Raw genomic sequence first — 13,984 nt, forward strand, 5'->3', positions numbered from 1 at the left:
ATGGAGATGCAACCATACTGGACCTTCAAATTCTAGATAAACTAATTAGTATTAATTCTATCAAGAATTGCCGTCCAACCAAAAGAGTTTGCCTTTACAAGAGCCTTAATTAGTTGTTTTTCATCAGGATTACTATCTCATGTTTAAAATTCTATTTTATTTTTCTCTATTCATTTTGGTCTTATCTCTTGTGGAGGGCATCATATCCTTTTCTCTCACATCTTTCTCTATAATACCATTTCTTATTTTATCTTTTAAAATAAAGTATGAAATATATCTGTCTGTGCGCGCGCGCGCTGAGAATATAAAATAAATGCATAAAACACTACTCGAGTTTGCCCAAAAAAACTGAAGGCTTGAATCATATGCAAACAACAACACAAGAAAAGGGAAACACTCACATGAAGCTTAAGTCCAACTTAGCTCGAATAAGCTTTTCTCCATACCATGAATCATCCAAAGATGACTTTGTATCACAATAGAAGGTGAATTCTGAAGAGATAACCTTCATACCAAAGTTAAATAGCCGTCAGAAATAATCTACATGGAAAATAAAATTTCCAACCTTTTCAAGGGAAACAAATTTCTTGCAAAAAATTTATAAAAAAAGTAAGACAATTTCTGATACAATATATTGTAATTAATTAGGAAATATTATCTGTATCTGTTATATTCCTAGGATTAAGGGATAATAATCCCCACATTCGTTGCAAATATTTTTTATTTATTTCCTTCCTAAAATAACACCTAGGATTGCTCCCTCATATGTCTATATATACCCATGTAATCTGTTTAATAGAAATAATTCGAGAATACTTTCAGACCTCTCTGTGTCAATTCTTTCATTTTTCCCCCTTCTGGGGGGAAAAAAAGAAGAAGCAAACCTGGGATACTATCTCAAATGAATCAAAAGCAACTCAAATTAGCACATAAGTGAAGCTTCTTTAATGCATTTTAGAACTGTTAATGAACCAAAGAAAGGAAGGTTCTTTTTTTTCAATGCAGATTCACTAGTGATCAGGAAAAAGAAACAGACATTTAATAAGAGAACGTTTTCTTTTGAGTATTGAAGGAATATCATGTATAAATTTTGTTTTCACTTTCTCCCTATTTAGTGAAACACCAGAAAACACAATGAAATTTCAGGATCCTTTCAAAATCTGTTGCAATAAGATATTATGGTGTATGTAGTTGATCTAGAACATCTTGTTTGCAGGCAGATAAAGGAAGGTATGCCATGGGTTGCATATCCGATGCAGCTGATTTGTGACAATTAAGCTTACTTATATACAGTCTTCAATCTTGTTACAGGACTAAGCATACAGAGATTGATTATCATTTCAATAGGGAGAAAATTGTGTCTGATTGCATTATTAGTAGTCTAGTGAGTTCAAATGACCAAAATGGTGAACATGTAACTGTCAGAAAAATCAAAGATCATCTAACTGGAAATTTATTAGAGGTGATCACATCCTTTCTTTAATGACAATTACAAAGATATGGGCCTCTAGTACAGGCTACTTAGTTTCCAGTTCCCTTACTACTAAATAGGACAATAATTATCTTCACAACACAAATAGGACAGCAGCTGGTTGAAGTAGGATACAATGAGATTTATTGTAATTGGGAGATATTCCTTGGTTATTAAGAAATTCTTGAGTGAGTTTCTTGCGCAGATGAATATAATAATAAGGAAACATATAATGTTGTGCATGTTTGATGCTCGCTAATGTGAGACCAAACATGCTAGTAATGTCTATTTCAACTGTATGCATATAACTGTTGGAAAAATCATAGATCATCTACCTGGGTGTCAAAGGTGAAACTTTGAATTCCACTATATTCACTTTGGGAATATACAGAACTCGAAGTGTCAAATGATTTAGCCATACGCTCCAGGTTCTTCTTGCCACTAAACGAGGGCTTGTCCAGCTGTACTATTTCAACACCATCATCTATAGAGACTGAGTAGCTGCTATCATTACTAAGGTATGTATACTTCCTTAGAAGAGAACCGTTCTGATGGATCAATCAATATCAAAGTTGTAAGTTTCAAAACGATAGAAAGCAACTTTTGTACTTTTCATGAAACAAAATGATGAAACTCCATAACTACTGAAAATAATTTCTATATATCATTGAAAAACAGGGACAAAAAACAGATTCCTCCTTTATATATCCACTCAGAGAAGCAACGTAGGATCCTCAACGCTAGCAAAAACAAATACCTATGGCAGCAAAGGAAAGCAACTGTAATGCAATACGGAATAACAAAATAAGGGCCAATAAACAAAGCCTCCTAACACTTGAGAGGCCAGAGACTCTCCCAATCCAGATTGAAATCGTGCCTTCTCTGACTCTCAACCTCCCCATATATTCACCCTAACGTCTCACTTCTCCCTCCTCCAGCACATGGATCATTTACTTCCATGCCACATTTCCCACCTCATCACATTTGTACCATCTTACTCTTTCTCACATAAACTCATCCCCTTACTCCCTACAAGCACAATATATGGTTCTTTTTGCCTAATGGTCACAAATAACTTCGGTAGCATGTCTCCATTTAATCCACCCAGTTGAATTCTCTAACTCTGGACAACAGAAACCCCTAAATCTGAAGTTCACTAATTTTGTTGAAATCAAGGTACCAAGAATGTTGAACCAAGTCACCAAGCTTAGATAGGCTGTCTTTATTCATTTAAGCTTTGATGGTGCCTGGCATTTGGTCATGATACAGTGATGTTTGGACAACTCTTTTACATTATTAGGCCTGATAGGAATTCTGTTTCTGCTTCAACTTTGAACATTATTAGGCCCGGTATGAGGAATTCTTGTCCTCCAGTGAGTTGTAGATTTTTTCCTTTGGTGATAAAATTTCTTCTGAAATCTAGGCCAAATTTCATACTTGAGAATGATACTCTGATCTAAATCTTATCACAGAAAATTTTGTGTATATATGGGGATTATGGAAACAAGTTTGCCACAAGAATTCCATTAAAGCAGCAACAGAAAAAAAAAGGTTTATAAAATATATTATCTGTGAAACAAATTGAGGAGGGAAAACTTAAATTTAACTAGTTGTTTTTTCAGCCAAGAAATAGTTGATTTAATAGCAGAAAATCAAGGAATTATAACCACAAGACAAGGCCAAGGTTCTGCAAGATCAACACACCTCCTTAAGATAAGATATCCAACATGCCTGTCTGGATTACTTCTTCAAATTTCATTTGTGATAGGCTGTTGTTTAAGCTTGATTACTTCTTCAAATTTCATTTGTGATAGGCTGTTGTTTAAGAGGTCATGAAGATTTTCATGGAAGAGAGACTGATTGTCACTCAAGTGGGATGAAGAACCCTGTCCCAAAAGCTAACTAAACTTGGTTTAAAAATCCCATAAAGTAGTCTATGGTGCTTAATAAAGAGTGGGCGTCCTATAGTACTCCTTTTCCATCAGAGACTAACAAATAAACAGAACGAAGATGGATCATGTCCACTCTGCATCTGAGAATACTTTAACACCTCTATGCGTCCCTTTCTAGATAAAAAAGACCCTTTCCAATCATCACTTTTAAATACCTTAATATTCTAAAAACAGCCTCCATGTGCTCCTCTAAAAAGAACCTCTATATAGTGAAAAGAACAATAACCAGAAAGAAATAACCAACTTATAGTGTGTGTATATTTAAAATTGCAAATTAGCTTAGGCACAAATGGTAGTACATGAAGTACGACCTTAGGTTCTTAGTAATTAATACATTTCTTTTAACCTAAACACCACATACTCATCATTCAAACACATACTATTTTTCATTGAACATTTCGTAGAAAAGAAAATAAACTTCTTAAATGTATTAGAAACTAAGACAAAATTTACATGGTAACAGTTTGATAAGAAACATACTACCTCAATCTTTACATTAACAAATCGCAATCTCTTCCCATGACCGATGAGTATAATTGGTCGAAACCTTCTGTTGTGAAGTTCCGTAGCATCTGTTTCAAGACCTAAACAGATAAGCTTTCCACAACCGTCATATGTATACTCATTGATGCCAGCACAGTCAGCAACTAACTGTTTGCATGGAGAGAGGTGAACCACATCTTCTGTCTGCTTGTAAACAGGCTTCATCAGCACTATGTTGTCATTGCTAATAGGATCATTCTTTGGATCCATACTTTCCTCTCTTCCAATTAATGAACCCAACGAAGGTACAAAAAACTCAGCCAGAGCAAGAAGAAAATCTAGCACCACAAGAACCCGGGGTTGCTGAATACGAATCACAATTGATTGGGATGACCTCCGCCATCTGTAATCCATCAAGAACATTGTTAAAATGGGCAAATCAATGTCCATTCCAGCTTCACTGCTTATCCTTCTAGAGATGCTTCTATTAAAGGGAAAGTTTCCAGTAACTGCTTGCTTCAACGCATCAGTTGATGTTCCAAGCATCAAACGCATTTCAGAATTTGTGTCTGGGCGAACATCTAACACAAAGAATTTGGGAATTGTCACATAAAGATCTGCTTCTGACAAAGAAGTCATACGGTATGAAACCCAAAGGCCTTCCAGCTGGCAAAGCACCACAATATCAGAAATAAAAATGAAAATTAAACAAGAATTCTTAGATGACTAACATCAAGTGGAAAGAAAAAGGTTCTAAAATGTAGTCAGAAAAAAATAAATAAACACGAAGTTGAAATATCAGGCTAACAAATTTGAGTAGACAAGCAGACACCTCTATTGTGAGTTTATAGAAAAAATACTCACAACAATATGAGCCAATGGTGAAGCTTCATCAATCCCATTACACAACTCTAGCAATGCATGGTTGACAAAAACAGCCATAATTGTAACAGTCTGTGACAGCAAAAGCTGACTGTTCATGTTAACCTTATCAACCAGAAGCCTAATAGTATCTTTTGAAGCAGAATTTCCACCACGAAAGCTTGGAGGAAGCCTTGATTCCTCAGATAAATTCATGTATGTACAATCCAAAATCACTTTATATTCTTTAGCATACATTATGCCATGCAACAGATCCACCTGCTCAAGAGATCATTATGCTAACAAGAGAATTTAGTGACGTAGGTTCCAAAAAATATATATATATTTATGGGCAACAAAGTACTCAAGAAATACTTGACCGTGAGTTAGCAAGCAAGGATTTGAGTCAATTTTCACGGACTATGTTTTTATTTGTAATTATTATGGATCATTTGTAATCATCGTATTTATAATTTGACCCCAGAATAATCTTGGGATGTCAATCCCTTAAGTTTTGATATTTGTTCCTTGTGTATTTATCACCTTTCCTAGGAAAGTTCTTCCCTCCTTGTATATAAACACTGCACAACCTTTCTGATGTGAATCTCATAAAAATTTTTCCCTAAATCCTGTCATGGCATTAGAGCATATTGCCCTCGTTCGTTCCTGATCATGGCCTTTATTTTTGCTGCCATTGCTTTCTCTGTTTCCCAGACCTATTTCCTTTTGTAAGTGGCACTTTTCCCAGCTGAATGTCATTTTTTAGCCACCCAATACCTTACCAGCTGCCTAAAAAATGTTAGATCAGCCAACCCTTGGTAAATGAAGCTCAATTTTCTGCCACAGCTCATATGCAGATGCATGAGGGTGTGTGAGAGCTTTGTTCAACCACCAGTCGATCCAGATCACATTGTTCATATCAACCTGTTCCATCCAGGTTAAAGTCATCTGCTACCTGCCATTGTACTGTATCTTGTATTAATTAGCGCATATGGCAAGTTGCTAGTCAATCCAGCCTGTTACATATTGAAGGGGAAGAATTGTTTTGGCCTGATCTCAGCTCGTTCATACGCTTTTGAAGGGTTTTAAAAGTTCAATTGCTACATGCATGTCCTAAGACAGGCAATCCAAATTTTGACTCTTGGGATGATAAAAGCTTGACGATTGTCTCATGGCTGAATTCCATGATCCCTAAAAGTCAGTCCTATGTGTTTCTTCCGGAGTTCAGCTAAGGAGATACAGGATATTACACATCAAACCTAGTCTGAAGTGAAAGATGCTGCTCAGGTCTAATGAGATTAAAGGGGTGTTTGGTTATTCAAAAAAGCGCATTTCAAAAGTACTTTCATGCAAGTCAAGACAAAATTCTTCTCACATAATTATTTTGTAAACTGTAAAATTACTTTTAAAACCATGGTTTGGTTTTCACCCACACACCCCCTAAGACCAAAATCTCCAATACGAAATAGGACAGTAAGTCTTCTATTGAATAACTCAATATAGTGAGGAGTTTGTGGCAGGTACTAAATTGTTACTAGAGCATCGTGATGAAGTGCAGTGAAGACACACTAACCTTGAAATGCTTTGTGGAAAAAAGAATTTTCGGCGTCGTGCACGGTTGAATGTGGAGTTTGACATTGTGACTTGTGAGAATTCAAATACTTGGAAAGAGTTGCCAACCGTGGTAGAGACCATTGCTATTGTTCAAGAAGGAGAAGGACAGCGGGATGTGATGGTGGAAACCTAACCAGTGGAAGGCTCTGTGTTGATAAAACGTTAAGCTTTGACCATATGGAAACAGTGGTGAAGTTGAGCGACCTAAGCAATTTAACAAAGACTCTTGTGGTGCATCTAATGCAACAAAGCTCCTCAAACCGAGAGGAAGTGTTGAAAACGTCACATTAAAAACGTCAAAGTAAGCCTAAACAAGGAACAGAGCAAGGGAAAGCTCATCTGGCCACTACGATACTATTTTCTGAATTTGGAATCAGAAAATAGAATGCCATAGTTTCCCTCAAAAAGGTAGATTGAATTGGTACATATAGAAAGCATTCATGTTTCCATCTGTTTGGTGGAAGTAAAGTAGACTTGGATCAACGTTTCATACCAAATCCTTAAGCAACGAAATTGGTTCACACCAAGTGAAAACGCAATTTTAAGAAAATAATAGAAAATCCTAATTATTTGAATTACCTTCACTTCAAGCGAAAATGTTGGCACAATCCTGAAAACATCCCTCAAGCTTCGACGAACAAATATATCAATCCCTTGACCTTCCCTTATCATTGGTTTTCCAAGAATACCATCTATTCCAACTGACATGTTGATACCTATAATCTAGAATTGAAATAGAGTCAGCAATGTTTCAAAGATATTGATTATGTCAGCCCAGTTAGCACGATATATGTACCTGAGCATGAAGAAGATCGATATGGACAGCAGAAGGATCTTTCTCTTGAGAGCCATGCCAACTCAACTCATTTGTAATCTGTAGCCTCCCCAAATCAAGTTGAAGGAAACTGCAAATGAAGAATATCAATAAGATCCATATTTTAATCATAATCAAATGAATATAGTTATATATCATCAGACACTTCAAAAAATATGAGGAAGGGAAAAGGGAAAATACGGGAGGAGACCTAAATAAATATTAGGGTGACCTAAGTAAGGGAAAGTAAGACACTTCAAATCATAAACGAACCAGGGATGATGGGGACCTAAATAAAGATTAACCAGATACTTTGCCCACATTTCATAGCATAAAGCTTAGAGATGCCACACTTGGCATATGTACTTTTTATTCTTTTCCTAAGTTAAGATATAAACATTTTTTATTCGGTTAAAAGAAGAAACAGAATTATGGGAAAAAGGGAGGAAGAAAACAACTTAATCTGAGGAATAAGATATTGTACAATACAAAAAGAAAGAAAGAAACGAAAAATGCCCAATAAGACTTAAAAAGAAGACAAAGCTGACCAATATCTCTACATATCAGAGAAGTGACACTCATAGAAAATCCGTAACCCAAGAACCAAAATTATGCAATTAAATACTATCATATCCCATAAAATATATGCAGAAAGTGAAAGAAATTAATGAGATGCGGATTTATCAGTCTGCCTCATAAACTATTACAATAAGAGAGGGTCCCATGCATTTGCATGGAGTTTGAGGATGAGTTGTACCGTTCTAGGATCATGATGTGTTATTAATAATAGCCAGGGAAGTTAGTTAGAGGAAACATAGTTATGGGAGGGCGTTAAGGAGTTAACTGTTAGAGGTTTTGCCTATAAAAGGAGTGCGGAACTGTAAATATGGATTATGCCTATTAAGAATTATTCAGTGTACTATTCAGACTTATCCTCTTTCGTCTCTCCCCCCCCCCCCTCTCTTCCTATTTTTTCCTCATTCTTCTGCCCCACACATCAGATTTTAACAATGCAGCTTCAGTATATATTGATGATAGTCCAGTAAGAAAGAGGTATATGTAGCACATCTATTGAGAAGACTAGCATTAATTCTCCATAGAAGTCCATATAGACCAACAAGAACAAAGTACATGTACTGACTCTTTGCTTGTTGAATTTTTTGGAACAATGATAATTGGAGTGTCGAGTGTCAGATCCAGCTTGAGTGCAGTAGCTCCATCAATTTCATATTTTTGAATCAACCATTCAAACCCTCCAACTTTATCAACAAGTTTGATTGCTTCTTCAGTATGTGGGGAGGCAAGTTCCATAAAGTATACTGTTATCTGAACAAACATGACCCCATCAAATTTTGCAAAAAATCATTAATTAGTTCAAGCACCAGTTGTAGGAAAGAAAAAATGATAGCCAATCTAATGATATATGGACTCATAGAGACCATTTGCAATAGGTAAGACAAAATGATAAACTGAATCTGAGATGATAAATTGGATACAGTGACAAGCATGAAATACCAAGCATACTGAGTTTCCCAAAATACCTCCTGCACAAATCTGTAGAGGAAAACAATGCGAACAGCAGAAAGTTGACCTTGCAAGCTGTAGTCATATCCTTCATAATCATCATCTTCAGCACTATAGGAATGAAATTTTAACTGAAAAAGGATATTAGAGAGTAACAATATTCATTAAAAAAACTAATATTAATAAAAATAAAATCATAATAACATTCAAAACAAGGTTGGCTGGTAGAAAAAGATATCGCACCTTTATAAGGGAGTCACTGCCTGGATGGCGTATATCACAGAGCCAGGCCCAGTAGTGATCTGCACCGAATGACCTATCACAAAGTCTGAAATTTCCTAATGTGCCATGGATGGATAGAGAACTTAAGTGAACCTACATAATAAAAATAATTAATTACACAAGCATATTGGCAACAAAAGAAAGTGAAAAGGTCTAATCTTGTATCATCATAGAAACATAGCATATATAAAACCGGCATGCAGAGAGGGAGTATGGCTCTAGGAAACCTATTGAAAAGAACGCCATTACCTTTAGATCCAATAGGAAACTTTCTTGTACCAGCATAGCAAGCTGAGATCCATCCTCGTTATTAAGAAAAACCGCTACACTGTCTACATCCAAATGTAAATGAAATATTGCACGTTCCTTACTAAAGCCCAACAATTCTGTAACACGCCCTTTTTCATCTGCCTTTTCTTTTTTTATAAACTTGTGCTCCTCAGATGCTGGTGCCTTGTCATTAGGAATTGTGACATAACGTACAGAGCTTATATCCAAGCCAAAATTAATTAATGCCACAATGGTGGGCCTGTTGCAGTAGAACTCCAGTTTGGACATGTGAACACTCATCTGAAGAATATCACTTAGAAATTAAAATACAACGACTTGATTATAAAAGTTGACCATAGTGTAATTCCACGTTAACCCTCAAGTTGATTACCTGAGTGTCTATACCGTCATAATCAGGTGATAGTGAACTCCTCATCAAAAAAGTGACAGATATGAAATCTGAATGATCACTTCCTTCTGCCTCATAACACACCTCCAGGGGAGTATCCTTTCCCTTCTCAAATTCTTTTTCAAGAACCATGGTTTTGAGAGACTCCAAATCAGATGTAATCCCCTTCAATCCTCGCTGGTCCACATTCATATTTTGCAAGTAATTATCTGCATCTGTCTGATAGATGAAGTCAGACAATGCATCTTTAAAACTATGATCATCCTCAGCATATCTAACAGACACATCCTTCCCATAAGAATCACGTAAGCCAGAGGAAATAGATAATGCTTCATCTTTTAGCACAGAAATAGCTAGATAATGAGGAACCACAGATAGACAACCCTGAAGTTCATCCTTGATTCTCAAAGAATGCAGCTTCATCTTGACCGTCAGGTCACCATCTGCTTGAATGACATGCACCTAAGAAACCAAAATGCTAAAATATCAAGGGTAATTAATCACAAAAAGCATGTGCTAAGCTCACTATTCAACGGGGAAACTATGGTGGCTGCTGGAGGCCTAAAGGCCCATTGTCTATCCCATATACCAAATCTAGTCTTAGCTTTGACTTTGTAATTTGCCCTAATCCGATGAAACAATCGTAATTGTGAAATAGAGTATGAGAACAATTTCTTGCATTTCATCATAAAGGTTTGAAGCCTATTTATAACAAGGTAGGCTCCTTCAACATAAATGCTATTAATTACAAATGATCCTGTGCTAGTTACTGTCCTGATTATATGCTATTTATAAACCTATAGTAATTACAAATTACATAAAATGTTTTTTTACATCTCTAATGCTTCTCAAGTTGGTGCACATATGTAAATCATGTCCAACTTACTGCAAATACATTCCTCACAACATCTACTATAAGCCTTGGAGAAAATATCAAGGACGGTTCTCCAATCTTCACATAGCACGTAGAAATGACTGATTCTCGAAGCTTTTCACAAATGAAGTGGCCATCAATCTCAATCTGCTTGGTTTGACCATGAAATACGGATTTGAGGCGATGTACAGAGTTGCCTGGTTGTCACACCATAACTTTGCAAGCAATGAGGATTTGAGGCCGACCTCGTTTAATAGTCAATATATCCATACATCTCCCACACTGACTCTGCTAGCTCACAAATCTCATCACCTAAAGAAACAAGAAGTAGAATTTGGAGGCCAGATCCACAGTCGGGGCTGAGTTTAAAGCCACAACATTTGGGATTTGTGAGCTATCGTGGATAAAGATAATCTTAATAGACTTGAAGGTCAAATGGAAAGGTCCAATGAAACTTTATCACGGCAACAAGTCAACTAATCAACATTGCCCACAACCCGGTTGAGCACGACTGGGCAAAGTACACTGAGGATGGCCAGCATTTTATTAGAGAAACTAGAATGCGGTTTAATCTACATTCCTTTTGTTCCTACTGGCTATTGGTGACCAGCGGGAAGGTATCCTTATGAAAGGATTGTGTGGCATTCATTTTTAGAACTTAATCATCAAGCTAGGAATGAATAACACCACTCACGAGCTTGAGGAAATGTATTAAACGGTGCAAATTTTTGTAATTAATAGGGTTTTCATTGCATAACTATTAGGATTTTATGTTCCAGCATTTATCGGCAATATTCTCCTCTTATATAAAATCAGCTAACCTTGGTGATAAATCATCAAAAGCAATTTTCCCTCATTACTTTGTTGTGCTAAATTAATTAGAAAGCTTCTACCCAGTAAGCAGTATTATTGCTTTGTTTTACACCTATACATGAGATGGACTCTTTCCCCTTTTTCTTTTTTTCATGAGATGAACTCGTTTTTGTTTCTTAATATATCTTTAATTTTGAAAAAAGAATGAAAAGACCACCATGTCCCCATGCAATTCCTCGTTTCCTCCTTTCTCCATCCTCCTTCCTCCTTCAACAATGTCCTATGCCAGACACAAGTCCCCCACACAAAATGATACTATTTCTTTCTCCAACAACCGAAGGCAATGCACAACAACATTAAAGTTGAAAGAGGCTAGTAACGATCAAAATAAAGACGACTCGAGATTTTGGCATTATAACCACAAAGAAGAGCTTTCGGATCATTTGAAGCAAACTTTTTATTCTTTTGCCAAACAATCTGAAACACACTTTGGAACTTAGATTTGGAACACAAATATGGTGGCACAGACGTAGACAATTCACAATGACAAGTGCGAATGACGGTAGAAGTAGGTGGGGGACAAAGATGGGGTTGCAACGGAGGAGGGACTGTCAACAACGAACCTTGTTATGCTTCACCAGTGTAAGGAAAACTGCAACTAGAGTTATCGAGGTCCAAGAAGATTACTCCATCATAGTCGAAGAAGGTTTACATCTAATGGGCAGTTGAATCTTGAGATCGAAGAAGATGGACAAGCATTAAGGAGGTGTGATATTGAGGGGAAGGAGTAAGGAGGACAACGATGGAAGTTGGTGCAAGATAGAGGTTGGGTCGCAATGAAGGTGGGCCCTAGCTGCTAAGGATGAGCTTGCTTGGGCTTCGTCGCCATGGCCGTCGGTGTCAGAGTGAGGTAGGGCATCACAGAATATGTTGACTGCAGATGGAATAATTTTTAGGAATTTTGACCTTTTGAGGGCAAGTTTGACAACATGGCAGTGCATGGGAATAATGCAATCAAGACTACCACGAGTGAAATTCAAGGTTACAATAGAGATGAACTAAATGGGCTTTTTTTTTTTGGCTACATATAGATATTCCTGCTATCAGAGGCAATCCTATTCGAAGTATTGTTGGGCATTAAATGTGAACACCTCTCCCGACAGAAATTCGAACCTTGATTCACTACTTTCTAAGAGACTAGCCTCTTTTACTAGATCAAAATCCTGCTGGTAGCTCTTTATCTTCGTTGAATATAGCAATTAGAGATCTTACAATCTTAGATACTCCTCCGGTCCTTAATATAAGACCCATTTAACTAATTTGATTAGGTTAAGGAAGTTAGGTAAGTTAGTTAATTATAAGAAAAGTGACACATTTTTTCCAAAATACCATAATCATCTTTCTTAATACCCCCTCTCCCTCTTCTACTTGATTATAGGTGAGAGAGTATCTATAGGGGTAATTTAGAGAAAATTGATAAATATGAGAAATGGGTCTTATATTTAGAACCAAAATCAACTCAAGAATTGAGTCCTATATTAAGGACCGGAGGAGTATATTATTTGGTATATATTATTTTCAGGTACTCTTTGCTATTTTTATTAAATAATTTGTTATTAGAATCTTCCCTAGTTTATATTAGATTTTATTTTATTTTTATTGTTTGAGAGATCTAGTTTTTATTTTTAAATTAGAGCAGACTCTTTCCAAAATAAACTTATTATAAATGCACCCAGCAGTTGCTCAATTGAATACGAGTAGGGCAAAATATTCATCTATTCTCCTTTTATTTTTTTCTACACCCATAATCCCTATCCAAAGAGATAAACCCCCCCCCCCCAAAAAAAAGATGAAGGGCAAATACGAAAGAAAATTATGCTCCAATCTCCACACAACTAAAGATGATAAAAAGTACATAAACTAATAGGAAAATTGCAATACTGTCCCATCCAAGAGAATTAAATACAAAAAAATCCCTTAAAATCATCAAATTATTCTGAAATCTCCAAGGACTTTATTGCAAGAAATTCCATTTGTTTAATTACCAAACTGCCTTTTTTTTTAAGTATGCATTGACAACTGAAAGAGCAGTCGTTAACAACTTGAGGTGTGATGATTAACAACTATTGTAGCAGATATTAACAACACATTTTCTTAACACATCACAAAATTGAAATGCATGAGTTGTCAATAAACAAATGGAATCTCTTGTAATGAAGTTCCTTGGGACTTCAGAATAATTTGATGATTTCAAGGGACATTTTTATATTTATTTCTCTTAGGTGGGACCTTATTGCAATTTTCCCTAAACTAATTAGCAAAAGAAATAAAATAATCGTGCTAGCCACCAACCCGATTCAAGATTGTTATTGAAAACAAAATTAAACAAACATGATATACAAACCTTTCCAGTACTAGCAAGAATCTCAATAATTAGTGACTCATCCAGCTTTTCATCAACAATATCTCCAGCCTGAAAAACTTAAGAGCTGTTAGAAATAGTAAAAATAGTGGTCCCATCCATCTGCCTAAAATGTGGTGCTTAGATAGACATGCCCTTGACCTAATAGCTTCAAATGCAACTTGTGTTCAAAGACACTAGGCAACAAATATGTCA

General features: G+C 36.1%; 1 protein-coding gene across 1 annotated transcript in view; it reads right to left on the minus strand.

Moving 5' to 3' along the window:
- Positions 1-13,984, minus strand: part of LOC114742843 (uncharacterized) — a 52,449-nt gene that overhangs the window by 20,239 nt on the left and 18,226 nt on the right. The window contains exons 25-36 of the mRNA XM_028931056.1: positions 13,772-13,840; positions 9,663-10,142; positions 9,251-9,571; positions 8,963-9,094; positions 8,737-8,850; positions 8,337-8,521; positions 7,178-7,286; positions 6,961-7,104; positions 4,771-5,046; positions 3,907-4,572; positions 1,807-2,019; positions 402-505 (exon numbers count right to left, since the gene is read on the minus strand). Of these exons, the coding sequence (XP_028786889.1) occupies positions 402-505; positions 1,807-2,019; positions 3,907-4,572; positions 4,771-5,046; positions 6,961-7,104; positions 7,178-7,286; positions 8,337-8,521; positions 8,737-8,850; positions 8,963-9,094; positions 9,251-9,571; positions 9,663-10,142; positions 13,772-13,840 (2,813 nt within the window). The remainder of the gene's footprint in view (positions 1-401; positions 506-1,806; positions 2,020-3,906; positions 4,573-4,770; positions 5,047-6,960; positions 7,105-7,177; positions 7,287-8,336; positions 8,522-8,736; positions 8,851-8,962; positions 9,095-9,250; positions 9,572-9,662; positions 10,143-13,771; positions 13,841-13,984) is intronic.

This window comes from Neltuma alba, unplaced genomic scaffold (genome assembly GCF_004799145.2).
Source record: "Neltuma alba isolate B1F8T4 unplaced genomic scaffold, ASM479914v2 tig00003893_pilon, whole genome shotgun sequence".
In the NCBI taxonomy this organism is placed as follows: Eukaryota; Viridiplantae; Streptophyta; class Magnoliopsida; order Fabales; family Fabaceae; genus Neltuma; species Neltuma alba.